Genomic DNA, 24,491 nt, shown 5'->3' with positions numbered 1-24,491 from the left:
CGAAATTTGAGGTGCTGTTCTTCCAATTTGCATTTGGCCTCACTCTGACAGTGGGGGAGGCCCAGGACAGAAAGATCAATATAGGAATGGGAGGGAGAGATAAAGTGTTTAGCATCTGGGAGATTAGAAAAATATGTTGCATTTGAGTTATGGGGAAACAAAGGGTGTAACTGAGGGTGGGAAGGCTGTGACGGTAGAATGTCAACAATTATTGGTGACTAAAGCCAAATTATTAGATCATGACGGGTTTTCTCTGCCCCTCTCTACAGGTATGTGAGTAATGGGTGAATGGAAGGATATGGTGGCAATACGCAAATTGAGAGATGAGGAGATTACAGTGTGAAGCGGAGTTCTCTCTCTCTCTCTCACACACCTTTTGTTTATGGCAAGCTCCTAGCTGTGAAATTGAATGTGACAGGAATGCATGATGGTGGCGAATGATGGGGCACATACCTTTCATTCTGCATGCATTTTAAAGTGATGTAACTCACCAGGTAACTCCAGGTTAAGAGTACAACTAAACTTGATCTGCACCAACACTTTCTCTCTGCATCTGAATCTTGTAATCCTCCACTCATTTACCATTATTAGTTTTTTGGCTTTAAGGAACCTGAGGAGTAAATTGTTTAGTAATTATGATTTGATAGGATAATTCTGGCATAATTATTAAAGGACCCTTTGGTCATTTTCAGTGTCTACTAATCATTAACTTGATAAACCACTTGGTGAATCAGATATTAATCGGAAACTCATCATTGGTTTTGAACATCTTTACATCAACATTAAAAGCAGAAGAATGATACAACTGGATTACCTGAAGCATTAAAATCTCTGATTTTTATGGAATTTCTGAGAATTACATGTATATAAAGTTTATATTCACAGTTTATACCACCGTGTGATCATTGCCTGATTGGATTGCAGCTACCTTAACCTTTTTTATTTCAGTGTTGGGATGCCAAATTGAGCAACTGAATGCATAGAAACATAGAAACATAGAAAATAGGTGCAGGAGTAGGCCACTCGGCCCTTCGAGCCTGCACCGCCATTCAATATGATCATGGTTGATCATCCAACTCGGTATCCTGTACCTGCCTTCTCTCCATACCCCCTGATCCCTTTAGCCACAAGGGCCACATCTAACTCCCTCTTAAATATAGCCAATGAACTGGCCTCAACTACCTTCTGTGGCAGAGAATTCCATAGATTCACCACACTCTGTGTAAAAAATGATTTTCTCATCTCGGTCCTAAAAGACTTCACCCTTTTCCTTAAACTGTGACCCCTTGTTCTGGACTGTGACTGCTTGTTCTGGATTTGTGTTCTGTATTAAACAATGAACATTGTACTCCTCAATTAAAAAGGAAGGGGGTAAAATATCTGGGGGAATTTTGCTCTTGTGTTTGCAATGGTCATCTAGCATGATTTAGACATGCAAGCAGGTTGAGAGGATTTGGATGCAGCAGAACTGGCAAGTTAGGATACTTGTGTGCACTTCATCGAACACAACCAGATAGATTGCTCGTGAGACATTGGCTAGGAAATTCTAATGTATCCAGTGTTTGACAAGCACTGAAGTGAAGTACCCAGGTTTACATCTGCTTTTTGCCTGGTCCCTTTCCCACTTCCATTCCTTTAGCTCTAATATTTGCATCCAAACCATAAGTTGTGAGAGTTATCTTATCCCTGGTCATTTCAAAAATACATTAGGTATTCTCTATAAGCTTTGTTTTTGCAGTTGAGCCTTTCCTTATGAACCTCATTTGCTTTCTTACAGTCTTGAGCTACTTATTCATGAGACGTGGTAAAGTACTCGCATCCCTTTATAATTTTGCTTCAATATTGTGATCCTATAGATGTTTCAATCACTTTTATTTTCTCTCCTTATCTCTTAGAGTGTGTTCTGACCCTAATTGTCTGGTTTCACACTTCATAAGGTCCTTTATAGATGTGATCTTGTTCTGTCCCTTGTTTATCTCTCCTCCAACATAAGATTGTAGTTTAATTTACTACTCTTCCCTTCACAGTGTGCAAGTTCAGAATATAATTCGAATTATATTTAGAGCATTCTCTTGCAGTTGGCATTGCTCTCTGATTACCATCATGCATCATTTCTCAACTTTGATCTTTGTAGATGCATGTTACATTTGTTCACTGCATGTATCTATACAATGTAAATGGCACAATTGTAATCATGTATTGTCTTTCCAGTGACTTTTTCACTATACCTCGGTACACATGACAATAAACTAAACTAATTTGCTTTAACAATCTATAACTTAATGTTGGCAATGTTAAACAATCTATACCTGACTAGTCTGAAGAAGGAACTCGTCCCGAAACATCACCCATTCCTTCTCTCCAGAGATGCTACCTGTCCCGCTGAGTTACTCCAGCTTTGTGTCTAGTTTCAAACTGTACAAGATCGTTCCATTATACAACAACAATATTGACACCACCATGTTGGATGACATAGTGATATAGCATTTAGTGCCACTGTCTTCCAGTTCCAAGGATCCATGTGCAATCTTGACCTCAGCTGCTGTATGTGTTGAGTTTTTATGTCCCCGTTTCCCCCTGCATCCAAATTCTTTCTCTAGTATGTCACAGCTCATTATGGCAATCAATGTGGAGATAGTGATGGAGTGGTTGTTGCATGTACCAGCATCTGGCTTCCAACTCGTATTGGATTTATTTCTTGCATTTGATGTGTGCGTGAGTCATAGACATGGTGAGGGGCGAACAGCAGATAAGGGATGGTTCCCTATAGTCTACAGTCAACTTGGTTTGGGGTGTCATTTCCAATGAATCCAAACTCATTGGAGCTGCCCTTTAGTTTCACTGATGTTGACCTGTACACTCCATCTCATGAATAATAGTGGGTTAAGGCTGTTTTAAAATAACCAACTTTGATATGTGTAGCATTATACTGATTCAAGGTAGATTAATGTGTTTGCTAAATAAAATTAGGAATTCTAGGGGACAAAGGAAGGAAAAATATGTCAATTTTTGCATGTGATTTTTCGGAATGATTCACTGTAACAAAATATCAGTCTATGAAACACTAGCCAATTACTTGGGGACAATTTTTTTTCCGAAAAGCCATTACGTTTGTGTTTCCAATAGTCGGGGGGAGTTAAATCAAAAAATATGTTGTTCAAACCTCCATCTCGAATACAATGCACTTTTGAACAGCTGTTTGAAAAAATATTTGCTTTTTTTCTTTGTGAATTGCAATTGGACATGATGGTTATAGAGGTTGTTGATATGAAAGGTTTAGATTTTGTAGAAGAGGCTTCTTTGGAAAGACCCTTTTTTTTTCTTGGTTTGTGGAAATTGAATCTGACAAGATGTCTCTATACGTCAAAGGATTGAAATATCAAATGACAGAAGATTAAAAAATATGGAAACATTAGAAAATTGGGAAAACTGCCAAAAATTTACAGTAATCAAATAACCCAGTGCAATACATTATGATGGGAAGTCAAAAGTATGAATGGGTTCCAGCAGTATTAAATGTGTTTTTCTTCAGAGATATACAAAGAGGGCTCTAAACCAGTGGTTCCCAACGTGGGGCGTACGCCCCACAGGGGGGCAATTTGATTTTTAAGGGGGGCATCAGGTAAACATATGTAGTTTATGTTTCAGATGTTATTTTGAGTAAATTCCATTTTCTGAGAATTATTTCTTTGTCTGCTCGTGCTAAAATATGTGGGTGGGGGGGGAATCAGGATTTTAGAGGTGATTAGGTGGGGCATGGCCAAAAAAAGGTTGGGAACCACTGCTCTAAACCATCTGAAGAGTAATCTTCAGAATCTGCAAGAGAACGTGCAGGAATTTAAATCTGAGGACATGTTAAGCATATTGTAGACAGTTAGCTCTATCAATACATCAACTTGCGACAGAAGTATTGCAATAAACAACCATACGTTCATCATTTAAACATGAGTGCCTGTGCCATAGAACCAAGTGAACAGATGAATCCACAGCCTTTTGTGCACTTGGCCGAGAATGAATGGTGCGGGTGCCAGCGTACAAAAGGGGGAGCAGAAATATACATGCCGAATTCAGCACCCTGCTCGGCTAACACAAGTTAGCCTGATAGCTAATGGGGCCAACCTACCCACAGGTTAAAGAGCAGTCACCTGCTACTTCCAACCTTGTGATGAGATATCAGACACTAGTGTTCCAGGGATCACCTGGCTATTTTGGTGCCATCAGTCTATTGCCTATTGTCCTCTGCTCTCCATTTTCTCCATTGTTGTTGTTCTTATGCTTAATATGCACTTGGTTGGGGAAACTTCAAAAATGAATTTGAAGAAATGACTGTACAAATGTAAAATATTTTCATGCTGTGACTAAGCATTAGCAGGATACTGGACAGAAAGAGAACACAGTATTGCTTCTTGCTGAATTTTGCTCGATTAGCTTCGCTTTTTTACAGGGTACAATAAAAAGTAAGCAATATAATCTAACATCTCAATGTGAATTCACATTTGCAAGCACTTTGGCAGAAGTATAGTTGAGTTTAAGTTTAGTTTAGTTTAGAGATAAAGCACGGAAGCAAGCCCTTCGCCCCACCGGGTCCGCGCTGACCAGCGATTCCCGCATATTAACACTATCCTACGCCCACTAGGGACAGTATTTACATTTATCAAGCCAATTAACCTACAAACCTGTAGGTCTTATGGGAGGAAACCGAAGATCTCGGGGAAAACCCACGCAGGTCACGGGGAGAACATACAAACTCCGCACAGACAGCACCCATAGTCAGGATAGACTACGGGTCTCCGGTGCCGGATTCACTCTAAGGCAGCAACTCTACCGCTGCACCACCGTACCGCTGCGTTCATTCAGGATTCACTGAAATGTAATCATTCAGGATTCACTAAAAAGACCAATTTTTCCTCACAAAATTAGCTGTCGTCTGTTTAGAAGTGAAATTACATTGCTAACTCCAATCCTGAAAATCAATGATTATATTAATAATTGCAATGATTTAAGGAGACGTTTGATGGAAAAGATAGCTTTTTGCAGAAGTTTGTTAATATTGATCCATTGACAATATATTTATTTCTGTCAGAAATCTCAGCACCTGTAATAAACCTGATCTCATTCGCATCACCTCGCCTGCAACTGCAAATTGTAGACCTTCTCTTATAAAACAAAGTGGGAGCTGTGACTTTAACCTTTCTTTGAAAATGCTGCACAGAAATAATCCAAAAGTCCGTGGGTCTAGTCCAATGACCACAGGCAAATTCCACACTGATCAGAGAAGGATGAAATCATGTGTCTCTCCCAACCACAATGGGATTCCAACACAACTGCTAAAGCAATCGAGCATTTTTCCATATTATTATTTTTCTTTGAAATAGTCTTGCATCAGAGTATGAATGCATCATAAATATTAATTTACGGTCGGATCATGATAAGATTAATTGAATTCATAACATATAAGATTAACAGCTAATAAACAGGGCGTTGTTCAATTCTTAAAACAGACTATTTGTACAATGCTGGGATCTTTTTGTTTTTTCAATCTGCAGACGTTATTTGGATCAGATATTAAGTCCGCTAGCTATTGAGTTTATAGTGTCCATAAATGGAAGGAGGCACAAATGTGATTTGTTGATTTACTGGATAGAATGCAGAAGAAAGTTGTTGTTTTTTTCACTGTATCTTGCCATACATGACAATAATCATAAACAAATATGCCCAATGTCTACCCTAGACACTTAAATGCCTGCACGTTTTAACTGAGTTTGAGAAAATATGTTTACTTCAGTTTCTAAATGGTGGCAATAGAACTGGTTCAAAGAAGTGCATGTATTTTCGACGATGATTGGGGATGTCCACATCTGCAATGATAGACACTAAATCCTGGAGTATTTCAGCGGGACAGGCAGCATCTCTGGAGCGAAGGAATGGGTGTTGTTTTGGGTTGAGACTCTTTGTGGCCTTGTCCTCAGTGCCACCCCAATCTGGACACCACCAGTGGGTTTGTGATCTGATGGAAATGTCAGGTACTTATAAAATATTCTCCCTGTAAAGCTCCTAAGAACATTACACTTTATTGGATGAGATGGTTGCGTTTTTCATGACAGACTAATTTATGATTACTGCTTAACAACCTCTGTAATCATAACAGTTGATATGTAATAATTTGTCTTCTTGAAGAAAAATACAGTTTATCCCATTTTCAAATCTTTTATTTTGAAAAATTAAAAATTAAAATGTCCTGCAGATGTCAGAAGTCTGAAATAAAACAGAATATTCACCATGAATTTTGAAAGTTCAACATGAAAGTTGCAACTCCAGGGATTTAGCTGTGGCTGTCTGGGCAATGAGCACATTCAAGGCTAGGGTGAATTAAAGATCAGGGATATGACCAGGGAGTCGGGTGAGAAAATAGAGGACCATCGCTGATTGAAAGCAATTAATGGAAAGCAAAAAATATTAAATGCAGAAAATTATGGATGTAGTAACCCAGTCATATGCAGTATCTGTGGAGAGAGACAGGGTTATTAATTTAGGGTTAAGACAGAGGAATTCTCTGCCTTATGGTGAGAACTGGAGGTGGAGGCCGGTTCTCTGGATACTTTCAAGAGAGAGCTAGATCGGGCTCTTAAAGATAGCAGAGTCAGGGGATATGGGGAGAAGGCAGGAACAGGGTACTGATTGTGGATGATCACATTGTTCAATGGATGATCACATTGAATGGAGGTGCTGGCTCGAAGGGCCGAATGGTCCATTGTCTATTAATGTTTCAGCCCCCCAGTTAGTCCACAAATTGACTGCCACTTTTGCATGAGTGACTTTGCATCAAAAAAACTTCAAATGGCTGTAGGTGGTAATCAAAACAAAACCTGTAGATGCTGGAAATCTAAAATAAAACCAGTAAATACTGAAAATGATCAACAGATCACGCCACAACTGTGGGAAGAGAAACAGAGCCATTGTTACAGGTCAAAGATTCTTTGTCAGGGAAACATGAGCACTGCTTCTCCTTCCGCACATGTGGCTTGACCTGCTGAGCATTACCTGCATTTTCTGCTTTTAAAGTGTTTCGGGGTGGTAGGTACAGCAAGCATACACGCTGGAACTTGCTTATTAGTCAAGTGTTTGGAGGACTGAGCTTGTGATCTGAAGACGCAAGTTTAAATACCATCATTGCATTTGGGTGGATTCAAGTTCAAGTATTCAAATTCAATTCTAAAATAAAGGCTGGTGCAATGGTTACTGACTGTATGTAAAAATCCTTCTGGTTTAGTAATGTTCTTCAATGAAGAAAATCAGCAGTCTTTAGTTGATCCATGTGTTCTCTGATCTGAGAATGTGTTGACTCGTGAAGGAATGTAAGTCTCGCCACCAGTGCCCACATCCAGTCAATGAGTATACTTTTAAAAGACACTTCATAAAGTGAAGAATGATGGAAGGATTTTAAAGCTGACAGATTAAATTGGAACTGGTACTGACAACATTGGACACCTAATTCATATTTCACATTTTTCTTTGAGTGGAAAAAATGCTGATTTCTTTTCAACCAGTTTCTCTTTTCATCATCATCACAATTCCATCAGCACTAGACTATTGCATCTGTGCAGTTATTGTGAGCTGTGTAAAACTGCACGATTGCGCCACCGATTGAATTCTTCCATGGAGAAATGCCTGTGCTTTTGGAAACAACACAGGGTCCTATATCAAAGCTGTTTAATTGTGATTATCTTACTGTTGAAACCTTCACTTATCAGTGTTACTCTTCTGATCAGTGCAGAGTTGATGTTCTTTGTACTATGCATTTCAGAGATAGTACCTTTAGTGATTTGTTGCATATGTTCTGACTGTGTAATCTTTGTGTTCCCACATCTGCAAACATCTAAGGACCTACTGAAAGGAGAAATATTCCTCACATTTGAAAAGCAGTTTCTTAAAATATCATGGTTTAAAACATTATTCCGCTCTGCCACGAGCAATCAATCTGTAAGATTGAATAGAAATATCAAAAGCACAATAACTACTTGCTGGAAAAAAGAATTGAAAATATTAAACACAATATTCAGCCCTTTATCAATGGCAAAAAACCCCGAAAATTAAACATCATAGTTTCAAAATTGACCATCACAGTTGCTCAATCTGAAAAGGTGAGGGGATAGGGTAAAAAAATAAGGGGAAATGGTTATTTTATTTATCTTCTCCCCTTTTTTATTTTATTTAGTACAGCTATCTCACCTTGTTTACTAGTTATTTTAAGAAGAACATACATTGATAATAATACCTATCTGCCTTCCCATAGATGCTGGTGAACCTGCTTTTGGCTGGTGCTTGGGAGAGTAAGCCCCCGATTTTTGGATATGAATGCAATTCCAGCATAGTTACAGACTCCTGAGATGTTGTTGACATCCTTCTGGTTTAATAATTTCTGTTTCAAATGTAGTTCTGATTGATGAGCAGAGAGTGTTCCACAGTATTCTCACACAAAATATTGTACAATGTTGGAAACTTCTAGGACTTTCTTAAACTGAGACTAATGCAATACTGATCATGAATGGTGATTAGTGTTTGGCTTATCACATTTGCAGTGATTTTGTTTTTAATGCAAGCCTTTTGTGAAATGTAGTAGAAATGTCAGAAATGTTAATTGGGGGCAATAGGTGTACATAGTTGGACTAATTTTAATGCCCTGTGTAAATATGTTCAGACCCACAAGTCTGCCTTGGCACCATGGTCTCTTTGTGTACATCATAAAGTAGATATTTCAAATTGGTAAATGTATTGAGCATGAGTTGCAGACTGGCCTGTATATTTAAATTACACAGTGTCTGCTGCAGTACGATATCTGAATGGTACAGAGAAAGAATGTAAGAAATAAATACAGGACTGGGCATTTGAACTGCTCAATCATTTAATAAACTAGATTGGGAACTGCCGGCAGTTGGACCTTACAACAGTAATAAGTCGAGGTCTTTCACATTTGAAGACCCCGCTGATTTCAATAGGGATTGCAGAACTGGGAAGCAAAGAGTAAGTTGCTTAATTGTTTTTAGTTACCTCAATTTTATTTATGGGTCTCTATAACGGAATGTTCTTTGATTTATGATTGTTACATTCCTGGAAAATGTTTCATTAAGCAAAAGTTAATAAATCTTGTACCATCGAGTGTTTTGGTGTGGTGTTTGGGAGGTGAGGGGTGTACTTTTCATTATAGTGAAGAATAGATTCAAACAGGATGTGTACTCTTAAACCAGTCAAAGACGCTATTGCAGAAAATGTATAGATAGAATGATGGTAAATTGAGAAATGCCTAAATTATAAGCATTTTAGTGTTGGTTTGATTATTGCATTTAATAGATTTAATGACTTTTCAAATATTTCAATATCTAATATATTTAAAATAAATTCTTAGGTGTTACAGCAGGCAAAGGTGGAAATGGGGCTTTTCAAACAAGCATAGCTGTTTTTAAGGCAAGGTTAACAACAAAACCCTGTACATTGTGACAAGCTTAGAAGGGGACAGGGCAGTGATTCTAGCCAGGTGGTGATCAAGTTAGCATTTTGGCTAGGATCATGCTGTTTTTGCACTGAATCCAGTTATATTCTGGTCTCCATTTCCTTTAGTGTTTTTAAACAACAATCTGTCCAATATTTATCGATTTAGAACCTGGTCATTCGCAAGCAATAATTGCGCAAATTTGCAGTGAGTTACAAAAACTACACAATCACTACTTTGTGCAGGGTTTGAACCCAGTCCCAATTTGAAAGGACTTTTAAAGAATCTCGCTCTCATAGTTCCGGTCGTCCTGTAAATCAAAGGCTTACTGGCAATTCCTGTTGTACCCAGTGTAAAGGGAACGACAAGTAATTGGCAAATTGGGAAGATCCAAAACCATTGAACTGTAAGGTGTGGAGAATAAAACTGGAATTTGATGAAGAATGCTCTTCTAAGGATAGTTTTAGCAACAATGCTGGGACAAAGTAGGAGGTTTAATGCACACCTGAAGCATGTTCCACTTTAACTTTGTGAATTGCCTATTTTATTCCTCTATCTTCATTGTGTCTTGATTATTTTTTTTTTTAGATTTGTTAATGGTGTGAAACTATATTCTATAATCATTGTTGGCATGCATACATCGGTGAATATCGATGGTATTGAAAAATACATTCTGCCTTGCCATAAGCCTTGCCTTGCACATAGTGCTAACATGTCTTTGAACATTGATTAATGAGTTAGTGTGAGGGTTCGTTAGTGTGAAGACAAATATAAGTCCCCTACAATCAGAGACAGGTAAATTTATAATGGGAAACAAAGAAATGGCAGAACAGTTAAACGAGTACTTTGGTACCGTCTTCACTAAGGAGGACATACAATCCCCCAGAAATACTAGGGGACCGAGGATCTAGTGGGAGGGATGAACTGAAGGGAATCCACATTAGTCAGGAAATGGTATTAGGTAAACGGTTGGGACTGAAGGCAGATAAATCCCCAGGGCCTGATGGTCTGCATCCCAAGGAGATGGACCTAGAAATCATGAACGCATTGGTGTTCATTTTCCAATGTTCCTGTGGACTGGATGGGAGCCAATGTAACCCAATTTTTTAAGAGGGAGAAAACAGGGAATTATAGACCAGTTAGCCTTACATCGGTCGAGGGGAAGATGCTTCAGTCGCTTGTTAAAGACGTTATAGCAGCGCATTTGGAAAGCAGAGACAGAATGTCTAATCTTCTGGAATTTTTTGTCTAATCTTCTGGAATTTTTTGAGGATGTAACTAGTGGAATGGATAAGGGAGAGCCAGTGGATGTGGTGTAACTGGACTTCCAAAAAGCTTTTGACAAGGTCCCACACAAGAGATTAGTGTGCAAAATTAGAGTACATGGTATTTGGGGTGGGGTACTGACATGGATAGAGAACTGGTTGGCAGACAGGAAGCAAAGAGTATGAATTAATGGGTGTTTTTCAGAATGGCAGGCAGTGACTAGTGGGGTGTTGCAAGGCTCGGTGCTGGGAATCCAGTTATTTACAATATATATTAATGATTTAGACGAAGGAAATGCGACATCTCCAAATTTGTCGATGACACAAAGCTGGGTGGCAGTGTGAGCTGCGATGAGGATGCTATGAGGCTGCAGGGTGGCTTGGATAGGTTGGGTGAATGGGCAGATGCATGGCAGATGCTGTATAATGTGGATACATGTGAGGTTATCCACTTTGGTGGCAAGAGGAAGGCAGATTATTATCTGAATGGTGTCAGATTTGGAAAAGGAGAGGTGCAGTGTGACCTGGGTGTGCTTGTACATCAGTCACTGAAAGTAAGCATGCAGGTACAGCAGGCAGTGAAGAAAGCTAATGGCATGTTGGCCTTTATTACGAGAGGATTTGAATATAGGAGCAAGGAGGTCCTAATGCTGTTATACAGGGCCCTGGTGAGACTGCACCTGGAGTATTGTGTGCAATTTTGGTCTCCTAATTTGTGGAAGGACCTTATTGCTATTGAGGGACTGCAGCGTAGGTTCACCAGGTTAATTCCTGGAATGGCGGGACTGACATATAAAGAAATAATGGGTCGACTGGGTGAGAAGGATGAGAGGGTATCTTATAGAAACATAAACAATTCTTAAAGGATTGGACAGGCTAGATGCAGGAAAAAACGTTCCCAATGTTGGGGGTGTCCAGAACCAGGGATCACAGTTTAAGAATAAGGGGTAGGCCATTTAGGACTGAGATGAGGAAAACTTATTTACCCAGAGAGTTGTGAATATGTGGAATTCTCAGCCACAGAAGGCAGTGGAGGCCAATTCACTGGATGTTTTCAAGAGAGAGTTAAATTTAGCTCTTAGGGTCTAAAGAAATCAAGGGATATGGGGAAAGCAGGAGAGGTATACTGATTTTTTGATAATCAGCCATGATCATATTGAATATGTTTCTATGCTTCTAGTTCTCATTTTTCTATGTTTCTATGCTTCTAGTACTCTTTCCCCAAACCATTTCAAGTTACTAAAATTTGGTAAAAATTGATGATCCGTGGTGGGATTGTAAGAATCCATCCCCCCATGGATAAACATGGATTAATTTTGTATTTTGCTTTTGGAGACGTGTTCGAGCCTCCACCACATTTAATCCTCCTTTTTTTTAAATTGAGTTTCACTCAAACTAAACACAAGAAGTAATTGGCGTTTTATCATTTCACCCCTTTGAAAGGATGCCTTGGTGCAGACTTCCTTAGTTCTGCAAGATGCATGGAAGGTTGCCAAAATTGGAGGCGTTAAGCCAAGTTTGAGCATTCCATTATGGATTGTTGGCTGTTATCAACATTATTTTTCTTCACTATTACTAACCAATGCCTTTGCGACTCATAGCAAGCTTTCACACTTTTATTTCTCTGAACTTGATATTTATGATAAATTAAATACTTTTCAGCCCAGTCGATAGTTTATTTTCCTCTATTTTTGCCAATGTTGCCTGCCATTTGTTTTATCTTTTTTATAAAAAACTGTTGACTTTGCAACTTCCAGAATACCGTTGGACTTTAGTGGACATTATGTTGAGTGCTTGAAGTTTATGGACTTCAATGATAAAATATTGTAAACAGCCTAGTCATGGGTGCAGCTAAGAATTGCATAGAGGAATTATGATTAATAGATTCTGGCCAATTTTTAAGTAAAACAATATTCGTCTTTGTTGGACTCGGAGGGGTGTAAAGGACTTGTATCTCCAAGGAATATGAACTATTCATCATTCACTTCAAACATTTTGAATACATTTTATTTTTGAATGCATTGTCAGCAGGAAATTGAAAAGCTGCACAAGTCTTTCTTTTTAAACCATATTGGAAAGAGATCTCAAACTGCTGATGATTTGGGGGAAATGCAGTAAAATCATTGAGCATGGTGAACATATTTTCAGCCTTGTCTCAACATTATTTTGCATTGATATCTTGGTTTTCTAGAACAATTGTCTATTTGCTCTAAAATAAGTGTCCTCTGGATAGGACAAGTTTGGAGGGAAATGGACCAATCTCAGGCAGGTGAGACCAGTGTAACTGGGACATGTTGGCCGATGTGGGCAAGTTGGGCTGAAGGGCCTGTTTCCACACTGTATCACTCTATGACTCTATATATCGACTGGAGTTCCATTCAATGTAATGGTCATTTGATCAAATGCAAGTATCAGTCTTGATACCTTGTGAAGGGAAAGGGGCTAATAGGAAAGCACTTTCAACGTGCTAATATAAGCATAATGGGCAAACTAAAAATATCTAATGTGGTATCTATATTTGTAACGGGGTGAATTCTATGTAGTTACGTCAGTCTGAATGTGTATTCAAGTGGATAATTATCTTAGTATTTGTTATTTGGCCTAAAGAATAGGAATACATTTTGAAGAAGTATTTCTCGGGAGATTGGTTAGGCAGATATGTGCTTGCCATGCTGTCATTATTTATTCCCTTGTTTCATGTATTACTTGTGTTTTCTTTACAGATGTCCATTCTCCATCAGGCAGGAAAAGGAACCCCGTGCCTAGGATGCAGAGGGATGTGCAAGGCATTTGAGCCACATCCTTGGAGGTAAATGATCCATGTATCTATATTACTAAAAGTCTGATCTTGACCGCTTTTGGCTCGCTGTGCTGCGATTTCCGAGAGAACGCCGCCACCTACGGCCGTCATTTTTGGCCACCTCGCTCAGAGTCCCCCTCCGCCTTCCGGGACCTGAGGATTTTTCCCATCGATGAAAAATCAGAGAGATATTAATGTTTTTTAATAATTCACCGTTTTTTTCGCTTGCTGCCCCTGCTGGAGGAAGGGGGAGGGACTATAAAACCAGGAAGTGGTGTGCCTCACTCAATCTCTGCAAGATGGAGGAAGCCAGAGGGTCACGTCTCTCTGAGCTCTGAATAACACTGAACACATGTCTACTCAACTGTGAGTGCCCTTAATGTGGTTTGAAAATGAAAATATGGTTGGTTTGAAGTAAAAATGCACTGCAAATGGTTGTTTGGGTTGAAGTAAAATTGCACTGCAAATGGTTGTTTGGGTTGAAGTAATTGGTGGATAGGTGGAATTGGTGGAGAGGTGGAATATTGCGTCGGGGGACCAGCCCTCCCGTGTGAACATGGGACCCAATGGGTCCCACTTAGTCTAGTAGTTCATAAAATCTCACAGGTCAACGGAAACCCATTTGGCCCAAAATGATTTCTATAAAAATCTATTTTCCTTGTATGTCCCCCAGATGACTTATCTTTTTTCATCACTACTGTATATGCAATTTCTGTTTGAACGTAACTATGAATCTGCTTCCTTTACCTCTTCATCCAGTGACCTGCAGGAAGGATACTTGCTCAAACACTCTTCAAGGAAGTAATTCATTACTTTATGAGTGAATATTTGTCATATTTAAAAGCATACCAGAGCACTCCCAGTCAATTAAATTTCTATTCACTTTGGTGTCCAAAAATAAAATACCTTTTTATTTGGCAAGGCAAAATTACACATTTTTTGTAACCTATTAATAAAGAAATGTTTAGACATTTAGGCTTTGTCTATTGACTGCAGTCACGTATGAGATGTCTTTTAGACAATTCCTGCTTCATTCTGTCTGCCAGACTCTGGCATGAACCATATGCAAGTTTAAATATGAATTATTTTAATCTGAATTACAACTATTTTTGAGGTATTCATTTGCCTTTGTTTTTTTTTCATTATTTCGTAATTCATTATTTGATACCACACCAACATACATATTCATTCCTGTTCTTAATTGTTCTGTGTCTGCATATTATAGTTGGATTATAGTTCAATACCCTAGTGAATACTTTGCATTGTTGTGATTTCATTATAAGATGCATTGTAGGAACAATAAGTGTTTGTGGGATGTAATGCACTGAAATGTATTTCAAAAGACAAGTTTGCCTAAACTGTTTGACTATTAAATAGATATAGAACCACTTAAATCCGTTTTGAGTAAACTTAATACCATTCATCTGAATTTTTTTTTTAAGTTTGAGACCTGGGTAGTAAGAATTTATTGTTTTCCTCGAAATAAAATGTAATCAATACCCTTTATGTGAGGCACATGAAGGTGGGAAAACCCTCAGGGCCTGACCAAGTATATCCTCGCATGTTGATGGAAGCAAGGGAAGAAATATATGGGTTATGGCAGAAATATTTGCATCTTGCTTAGCCATTGATGTGGTACCAGAAGGCTGGAGTGCATTTTATTTAAGAAGGGCTGCAAGGACATGCGGTGAGTCTAACATTAGTGATGGGAAAGTGAATTGAGGGAATTCTGAGAGACATAATCTACCTGCATTTCGAAAGGCTAGAATTGATTAGGGATAGTCAGCATAGCTTTGTGCAAGAGAATTTTTATTTACTAATTTGATGTTTATTGAAGAGGTGACCAAGAGGATTGATGAGGGCGAGGCTCTAGGCATCTGCATGGACTTTCTCAACACTTTGAATAAGGTCCAATGTAGTAGGCTGGTGTAGAAGATGACATCACATGGGATCCATTGACATGACGGAGGATTGTTTTTTCAGACTGGAGGCCTCTGACAAGAAATGACCTCGAGAGATCAGATGACTATGTGAGAAATTGGCCAAGCATGTTCAGTTTACAAAAAACCAGGACAAATCGATTCTGGCTAATTATTGATCAATGAGTCTACTCTCAATCATCAAAGTGATGCGAGCTATTAAATGGCACTTACTGATGCCCAGTATAGGTTTCAGCAACATCACTCAGCTTTCGTCCAGATCATTGCCTCAATCCAATCATTGGATTAATTAGTTGAATTGAAGTCATAAAGTTATATTGGGGTTGTTAAGTTGCAGCATTAATGCAAAAATACAAATTTGAATCACACCATGGCAGCTGGGAAAGTTAAATTCAGTTAATTAAATAAATAAAATGCAAATCTGTATGTCAACAATGGTGATAATCAAATGTTGGTCTGATTTTAACAAACTCATCTAGAAGAGAAAGTACTTCATAGGGTTGCAGTAGTGTTGGTTGGTCAGGCTAGTGCAGGTCATAAATGTTACATTTTGAAGACTAGGAGCCTCCACTTTCCTTTTAGATTGGTGGTGAGAAGCAGTTTACTCTGTGGGAATCCTGAATAATGAGTTTGAATCATGCAACCAGTGATGGATCACAAAAATCACAGCAAGCAAAGGGTGCGGGAAATTGAAATTCCCACCCAAACAGAATTCAGTCATGTGGTCAATAGAATTCCTCAAGACTAAGGACTTTTCTGAGGAATATTTAGGGCTAGAGCAGGAAAACGGTACTGAGGTAGATCATCCATCATTGAATGGTGAATCGGGCGTGAGGTGCTGAATGGCCTGAGTTTTATTTTTCAGATTCTTAAAGGTATTAATTAATTTAGGCCAAAGAACAATAGAACAATAAATGATGCTGAGAAGCTAATCAACCATGACCAAAATGCAAGGCAGAACTGTCTCGAGGAACTCAATAGCTGACCCCTGCTCCAAATTATTAACAAATAATTCTAATTGAATTTTACTTTCATATGGCTGATTAGTGTAAGATTCAACTGAGATACAAATGCATGGTGGATTATATGCACACATGGATCAGCATGTGTAACATTGCAATTGCACGAGGCGGAACTTCTTTAGTCAGAGGGTGTGAATCTGTGGAATTCATTGCCACAGAAGGCTGTGAAGGCCAAGTCAGTGGATCTTTTTAAGGCAGGGATAGACAAATTCTTGTTTAGAACGTGTGTCAAGAGTTATGGGGAGCAGGCAGCAAAATGGGATTAGGAGGCAGAGATCAGCCATGATTGAATGGTAGAGTAGACTCGATGAGCCGAATTGCCTAATTCTACTCCTATAACTCGTGAACTTGTGACATTGAAACTTGGAAACCTTGTCTCTCCCATTCACAAGGAAACCAGTGATTTTGGAAGGGTTGAAGATTAAGTGTCTAGAGAGACACGGGTTGCTTCTCAAAAATGTTGGTCCACTAACACTGTGTTTGTAAGCAACATCTGTCCTTTCTTTTCTGATTCTAAATGCTTAAAGATCAATTTAGTATTATTGCAGCTGAAAGTTTCTCTTTTCTCTTGTGAATAGAGGATTGTGGATGCCGCTGAGGAGGGAGGCCTTAACAGATTGAATAGGAATCGTTATATGAAATAGATTTTTTGGATTTGATTATCAATGTGGTTTCTGTTTTTCTGGTTAACTTGCTCCAGATGGGGAATAAGAAAGTTTTCTAAGTCCACGGTTGTTTTCTTAAATTGTAAGGGCCTGTGGGGTTGGCAGTATGGAAAACCTGGCTGGCCAATGCAAGATTCAAGTAATACTTCCACCCAGTCCCAAGTGTGTTGACATCTGTGCTGGGTGTGGGGTTAGGAGTATGCAGAAAATCAAAACTCCAACCCACCCTCCCAGGGACTCTGTTTCTTGAAGAATCTATGCAGATTAAAATTGGGTAATACGTCCTTTTCATCAAGTTAAGCTTAGATAAAGTCGTACAGAACAGGAACAGTGTCTTCGGCTCATAAAGTGCACACCAATCTTTTTGTACATCTGCTCCAATCCCATTTATCTACATTGGGGTTGTATCCTCCTATGCATTGCTATTTAAGTGTCTGTCTAAATGCCTCTTAAATGTGAATGTATCTCATTTCACCACCTCTCTGACAGCGAGTTTTGGAAATGAACTACAGGCACCTCACATTTTATGTGCGGGCTACATAATTGAAAAACAGCATGTAATTCAAAAATACGTACACACACATACACTGCACCGCCAAGTGTAAATTTGAGCGAGTTATTCCAAAAATATGTGCGTGTAAATCAGGCTTTAGTATTAATTGAAAAAGAGTGTTACTTCAAACAAGTGTAAAATGTGAAGGTACACAAAAATGCTGGAGAAACTTAGCGGGTGCAGCAGCATCTATGGAGCGAAGGAAATATGTAACGTTTCGGGCCGAAACCCTTCTTCAGACATCTAGTATAAAATGTGAGTTGCCTGTACTGTCTATGTGGGGGGAAATTAAAGCAAATTACCCCTCAAATTCTCTTTTAAAAAATTCTTCCATCTCATTATGTCTATGTCTATGTCCATTCTGATTTTGATATGCCTACTATGGGAAAAATACTTTTTAATCATCTAACCTATCCACACTGTTCATGACATTGTACATATATCTCTATCAGATTGTCCTTTGGCCTTCTTCACTTCAGGGAAAACAAACTTGATCTATCTAATCTCTCCCCCAATACTAAAGTTCTCCAATACATTCAATGAATCTCCTCTAATATCTCTCCAGTGTTATCACATCCTTACGTTTGTGTGATGACCAGAACTGCACACAATTATTCAAGTGCGGCCTAACCATTTTGTAATGTTGCAACTTAATGTCCTAACTCTTGTATTCTATGGAAAAAAGATACACGATGCAGGAGTACCTGAGTGGGTCAGACAGCATCACTGGAGGATATGGATAGGTGTCATTTTAGGTTGGGATCCTTCCTCGGACTGATTTCATAGGTCAGGACACATTCTCAAGTTCTTCAGCATTCTTCAATGCCCTACTGTATATGACCTACCTCTATTTTGTTTCCCAAATGGCATCACATGCTTGGAAAAAATCAATGTATTTGAAATCCATGGAAATTAATAGTCTACTTTATATGCCGTAATTTTTTCTAAATTCCAAACTGCCTTAAATCGATACTTGGCTCATAGAAAGAATACAGGGTTGTGGAGAGTTTCATGGGATAATGATTAATGCAAGTGTGAAAGATACATCTTCTAGATGCGCTGGGATGCATCCTCAGTGATGTGACCTGGGGTCATCGGGTGTTTCAGGTCTCACAACATCAGACACCCTCGCCCAGGCGACCCAGCCGGGGTTGATCAAGCCCCGACTTGCGTCCCAGCAGCAACCGCCCACGGATCAGCCCTCTTAATTCAAAGCCACCTAGTGGCTTTCTCTGTGGCTTCGCTTGCGGATTGAACTTCTTTGCCAGGTTGAGGGCTTTGCAGAGTGAGAGTCCTGCAAAGCCTCTACAGCCCACCTCTATGGAGAGTATCCTACAATGCTCCAGTTTAAACATCCATCTTCAGCTTTCCTGTGGTCAGTTTCTAAACAAAATTCTGAATTTTAGTTTCGAGTTGAGGCAAGTATATCTTGCTATGTTCCTGTCAAAGATCATTTTTAAAATGGCAATGGACAATTCCCAATAATGCCAATGAAATATGAGCTGGACAAATGCCCAAAATTCAGTGTTAGTTTTAAGTCGAGGAATATGATTTGTTTGTTTCTCGATTCATTGGTGTGGATGATCCATGGGAATAAGAAGTCATGATTTGATGCAGGGATTAGAATAAAGCTGTTTTCTCCTTCACATGCGCATACACAGTCCATATAGGGTTGGTCTGAGTTAGGTTCCTATTACACGATGGGTTCCTCTTTCTCAAATCTGTGACTATTTCAGGTGATCCTGTAGTCAACATGCCCAGGGCACAGGGATTTGTGTTTCTCACTCAAAACCTGGTACAAGGGGAAACTGAATTTGGGAAATGGGGAGTGGGGGTTGGTGAAAGAGGGGAGAGGCAGCTTAGGAAGGTGAAGAAGCGAGAGACAGGGGTCAGTGCTATGGGAAGGAGGACAAATCACCTAAGAAACAGGGCAGTGACACAGCGGTGGAGTTGTTGCCTCACAGCGCCAGAAACCCAGGTTCGATTCTAACCTGGGTGCTGTCTGTACAGAGTTTGCATGTTCTCCCTGTGACCACATGAGTTTTCTCTGGATGTTCAGTTTTCCTCCCACATTCCAAAGATATGCAGGTTTGTAGGTTAATTGGCTCCTGTAAATTGTCCCTAGTGTGTAGGATAGAACTAGTATACGGGCGATCATTGATCGGCATGGAGTTGGTGGGCTGAAGGGCCTGTTCCCATGCTGTATCTCTAAGTCAAACAAAAAAATATATGACTTGGAATAGAAAAGGAACACTGGATATCACTGGCAAGGTTTTTTGGGCAAACTCTGATTGTGAAGGCAGTGGCGAAAGAGGATACCAGCAAGAATTCATTATGGAGAGGGATCATTTGGATGGGAAGGAAGGTAGGGAAAGGGAATAATTCACTCTTGCCTTTCACCTTTGGTGATATAGCTTTGCAGCTTTGGCATTTGTGTGGGCACACTAATGTTGAACAACTGAATGATTTGTTTACGTATGAAGCCTTATCTACAATAAGCATTTTTCAGTCAGGTCGACAGGGTGATGCTGCCCTGCTCTCTCAGTACCATTGCTGTTATCTCCAACTTCAGAATGGCTCCATTTATGACACTGCAGTTCTTGAGTTACTACTATAGTGAGCTCAGAGGTGTTAGCAGATTGCTAATGTAATGTTATGCCAAGTTTAGAGAACATTTGTGCTTATGGGCTCTTTCTGCCTGCAAAGCGAATTGTGAACTTGCCAATTTCTTGTGACTCTTGACACCAGGATGGAAGGAGAAACCCTTTTGCTCATTTCATTCTGGCTTGAATCCCAAATGAGTCCCCAGGCTTTACTGAAGCAATGTTGTTAGACACCACCAGTCCTATTGCTCAATTATTTGTTCATAAGGAGAAGAATTAGGTCATTCGGCCCATCAAGTCTACTCCGCCATTCAATAATGGCTGATCTATCTTTTCCTCCACCCCCCATTCTCCTGCATTCTCCCCATAACACCTGACACCCGTAATGATCCAGGATCTATCAATCTATACCTTAAAAATATCGATTGACCTAGCCTCCACAGCTGTCTGTGGCAATGAATTCCACAGATTCACCACCCTCTGACTGAAGAAATTCCTCCTCATCTCCTTTCTAAAGGTACGTCCTTTTATTCTGAGGCTATAGCTTCTGGTCCTAGACTCTCCCATTAGTGGAAACATCATCTCCACATCTACTCTATCTATACCTTTCACTATTCTGTAAGTTTTAATGAGCTGCCCCCTCATCCTTCTAAACTCCAGCGAGTAAGGGCCCAGTGCTGTCAAATGCTCATCACATCACAGCATCCTTGGGATCATTCTCGACATTGTATAGAGATTAAACAGTCTGTCCTCCATAATGCAGTCTTCATTGTACTAAGTGCAACTTTTCCCATCAGATGCGTTCATGCTTACAGGTCCAGTGTTCTAATTCTGTGGCATGACTAATTCACTGCTCTACCAGCTGATGGTCATTCCTTCACCGGAAAATGCAAGCAGTCTAATGTTACATTCTTTCTTTTAACACAGAAAGATATGCAAGTCATGCAAATGCAACCAAGAGGATCACAGCCTGCCCTCTGATGCGGAGGATGATCGGAAAATTGGCCGGCTTTTGACTGATTCTAAATATTCCAATCTGACCGCCCGGGTGAAGGGAGGAGATGGAGTTCGCATTTATAAAAGGAACAGAATGATCATAACCAACCCTATTGTGTCGAGGAAAGATCCAACTTTTGACACGGTCACATATGAGTGGGCTCCACCGGGTCTTGCCCAGAAACTGGTAAGGCGATCTACCCAGGAGAGCTGATGTGTTTAAGAAAGATGTTTAAGAAAGAACTGCAGATGCTGGAAAAATCGAAGGTAGACAAAAATGCTGGAGAAACTCAGTGGGTGAGGCAGCATCTATGGAGCGACGGAATAGGTGACGTTTCTGGGTGAGTCTGAAGAAGGGTCTCGACCCGAAAAGTCACCTATTCCTTCGCTCCATAGATGCTGCCTCACCCGCTGAGTTTCTCCAACATTTTTGTCCACCTGCGCTTTTACAAAACGTGTTTTACTTGAAGTGTAGACGCATTAGTTTTTGTCACAGGGAGAAATTCCGAAAATACAACCAAAAAATCAGAATGATTGTATCAAAGTAAAATCGTTCGAGACAAACAAATGCAAAATGTTGCTTTTACACAGCTCAACCAACCCAGGTTCAATTTGACCTCTGCTGCTATCTGTTGAAGTTACACATTTTCCCTGTGAACGATTTATTTTAGGGTTTCTTCTGGGTGTTGTTATTTCTTCCCACATACTGTAGTTTAGTTTAGTTTATTGTCACTCTACTGAGGTACAGTGAAAAGCTTTCATTGCATACTAACCAGTCAGCAGAAAGATAATACATGATTACAATCGAACCATCCATGGTGTACAGATACACTGAATAACGTGAATACATGAATGCATACCAAACACGTGTGCATTAGTAAGTTACTTGGCCTTTGTACATTGTCCCTAGTATGTGTAGGTTACTTGTAGAATCTGGGGGGAACTTGATGGGAATACAAGGGGAGAATTAAAATGGGATTAGAGTAAGTGGGTGCTCAATGTTGAGCAGACTCGGTGGATTGAAGGGCATTTTATCACGTTGTTCGACTATTAGCAGTTTCTGAAAGGTTGGCCTTGACTAATGCTGTTTGCTTGCGATTGGACTACCTGCAATCACCCTGTCCTGACCTACCCATGTAGGACAGGGGTTACCGTTCATAAAGGACAGGCCTGGACAATCATTGTTTATAAAGTACTTTGCAAACATGCTGTGATTTCATTGGAGTGGCGGGAAGGGAGTCACAGTTGATTTCCACCCCTGGGTCAGAGGTCCCATCCCTGTACATTGCAGCCTAGTAGAGGTCAGTGGCTAATGAAAAGCCTGATTAAAATAACAAGCTTGACTGGATATCAAGATGAATTATTGACACATTGGGTAAACTTTGGCAGAGATAGTTTTCTGCTTCATTCTCAAGCTGAAATGCATTTTTTTTTTTACAAGAAACTGTATTGTACTCAAACTGTACTCTGACTTGTACACAAATGTTCTGTTAATGAAATATTCCGGGGGTTTTCGGTTCCCTTTTTTTGAAGAGTGAGGTTATATGTTTAAAATAGCAATTCAAAATTTGTGACACTTAGCAGTGAATGGTAGAGAAAGTTTCTCTTGCAAAACTTGTTTAAAGCAAGAATAAAATTTCCCAATCCTCATTTTCCACTCCACCAGCCTCCACATACAACAGATTACCTTCTGCATTTTCTGCCACTTTCAACGGGATTCCCTGTGAACAACTTTCCCTCCGCTCCCCTTTCAGTATTCTTAAGTGGCCTTTACTTTTGCGAAACCCTGGACCAATCTTTCACCTTCACCCACCATTGCCCATTCCGCACCACTTTCTAAAGCAACCACAGGAGATGCAACATTGGGCATTTGATCTTCTCTTTTCCTACCAAACAGAAATTCAGAAAAACCTTTTGGCTGTATCAATGATTCTCTTGCGCCTATTCCGTTCTAGTGTATGGAATTCAGTGCCCATGGTGTGGTCTCTTTTATACTAGAGAAAATTAAAGCAGAATAGATGACTGCTTTGAGGAGCACTTTAGTTCAGTCTGCAAGGATGGCCCTGAGCTTCCATTTGCCTGGAACTTCAATTCTCCATCACCCACCCAGACTATTATCTGTCTGTGGCTCCCATTCCAACAAGGTACTACTCCTCATCTTCAATCTGGACAACAATCCCTAACTTGCTTTCACAGCTTGTATTGGAGCATGCAAGTTCTGCTGAAAGATTATCCACATTCCTCCCCATTCCACCTCCATCCAAAATTTCTAAACGGGAATTTCAGCACTTCACAGGGGATAATGTTACTTTTAGTGTGTGTAATCAATGAAAAATGTTGATAATGATCAAACTTGGAGGTTATTTGAGAAGAATAGAAAGCTGATAAGGTGCCACACAACTGGTTATGATGCAAAATTGGAGCAAGTGGTACTAAAAGTATAATGTTCCAGTCATGGATTGATGAGTGATTAACTGACAGAACATGTAAATTTGGAATAAGATAATGTTTGAGTTGAGAGGAAGTAGGCTGCTGGAGGGGTCCAACTATTCATTCCAATTTGCATTGAAAGAGAGGAATCAAATGTAATCTATCCATGCCTGCTGATGATTCAGTGTGGGAAAGAGGTGGGAACATTAGGCAGGTTAAGAAAATGGGTGAGGACATGAAGGATCGTGTGGCGTTAAAAATAAAGGCAGAGTACATTTTAAACGGGGTGAGACTGAGAAGAGTTCATCTTGGGTGTCCTTTTCATGAATCTGTAAAACTTAAAGTGCAAATGTGACAAGCAATGAATATCTTTGGAAGTGAAAAGAATCACTTAAAATGTGAAGTTCTTGGATAAAGAAAAAGCTGTTTCCATGAGCTAAAAAGTTAATAAACACAGGTAGGTTTAATGTCACTGGCAAAAGAATTAGGAATGATTTTCCGTTGTGCAAAGAATGATTTGAATTTGAAATTCAACGAGGCAGTAAATGCATGATTGATAGTAGCCTTTCAAAAGGTAAACAAAGAGGAAGAAAAATAATTCAGAAATGTTTGAAAAAAATATTGAGATAAACTAGAATGCTCTTTGAAAGAACCCACATACTTGATTGACCCAAAGGACTCCTACCGAATAGTTCACTGCAAAAAGACTGAACTAGAATAATAAAGCTTG

The 24,491-nt window shown here is 39.6% G+C and overlaps 1 protein-coding gene across 1 annotated transcript in view; it reads left to right on the top strand.

Moving 5' to 3' along the window:
* lmcd1 (LIM and cysteine rich domains 1) overlaps window positions 1-24,491 on the top strand; it is a 67,655-nt gene that overhangs the window by 7,304 nt on the left and 35,860 nt on the right. The window contains exons 2-3 of the mRNA XM_033036751.1: window positions 13,476-13,561; window positions 21,263-21,518. Of these exons, the coding sequence (XP_032892642.1) occupies window positions 13,476-13,561; window positions 21,263-21,518 (342 nt within the window). The remainder of the gene's footprint in view (window positions 1-13,475; window positions 13,562-21,262; window positions 21,519-24,491) is intronic.

Source organism: Amblyraja radiata, chromosome 18 (assembly GCF_010909765.2).
Source record: "Amblyraja radiata isolate CabotCenter1 chromosome 18, sAmbRad1.1.pri, whole genome shotgun sequence".
NCBI lineage: Eukaryota > Metazoa > Chordata > Chondrichthyes > Rajiformes > Rajidae > Amblyraja > Amblyraja radiata.
The sequence above is the reverse complement of the archived record's forward strand: the minus strand, read 5'-3'. Positions and strand labels throughout refer to the sequence as shown.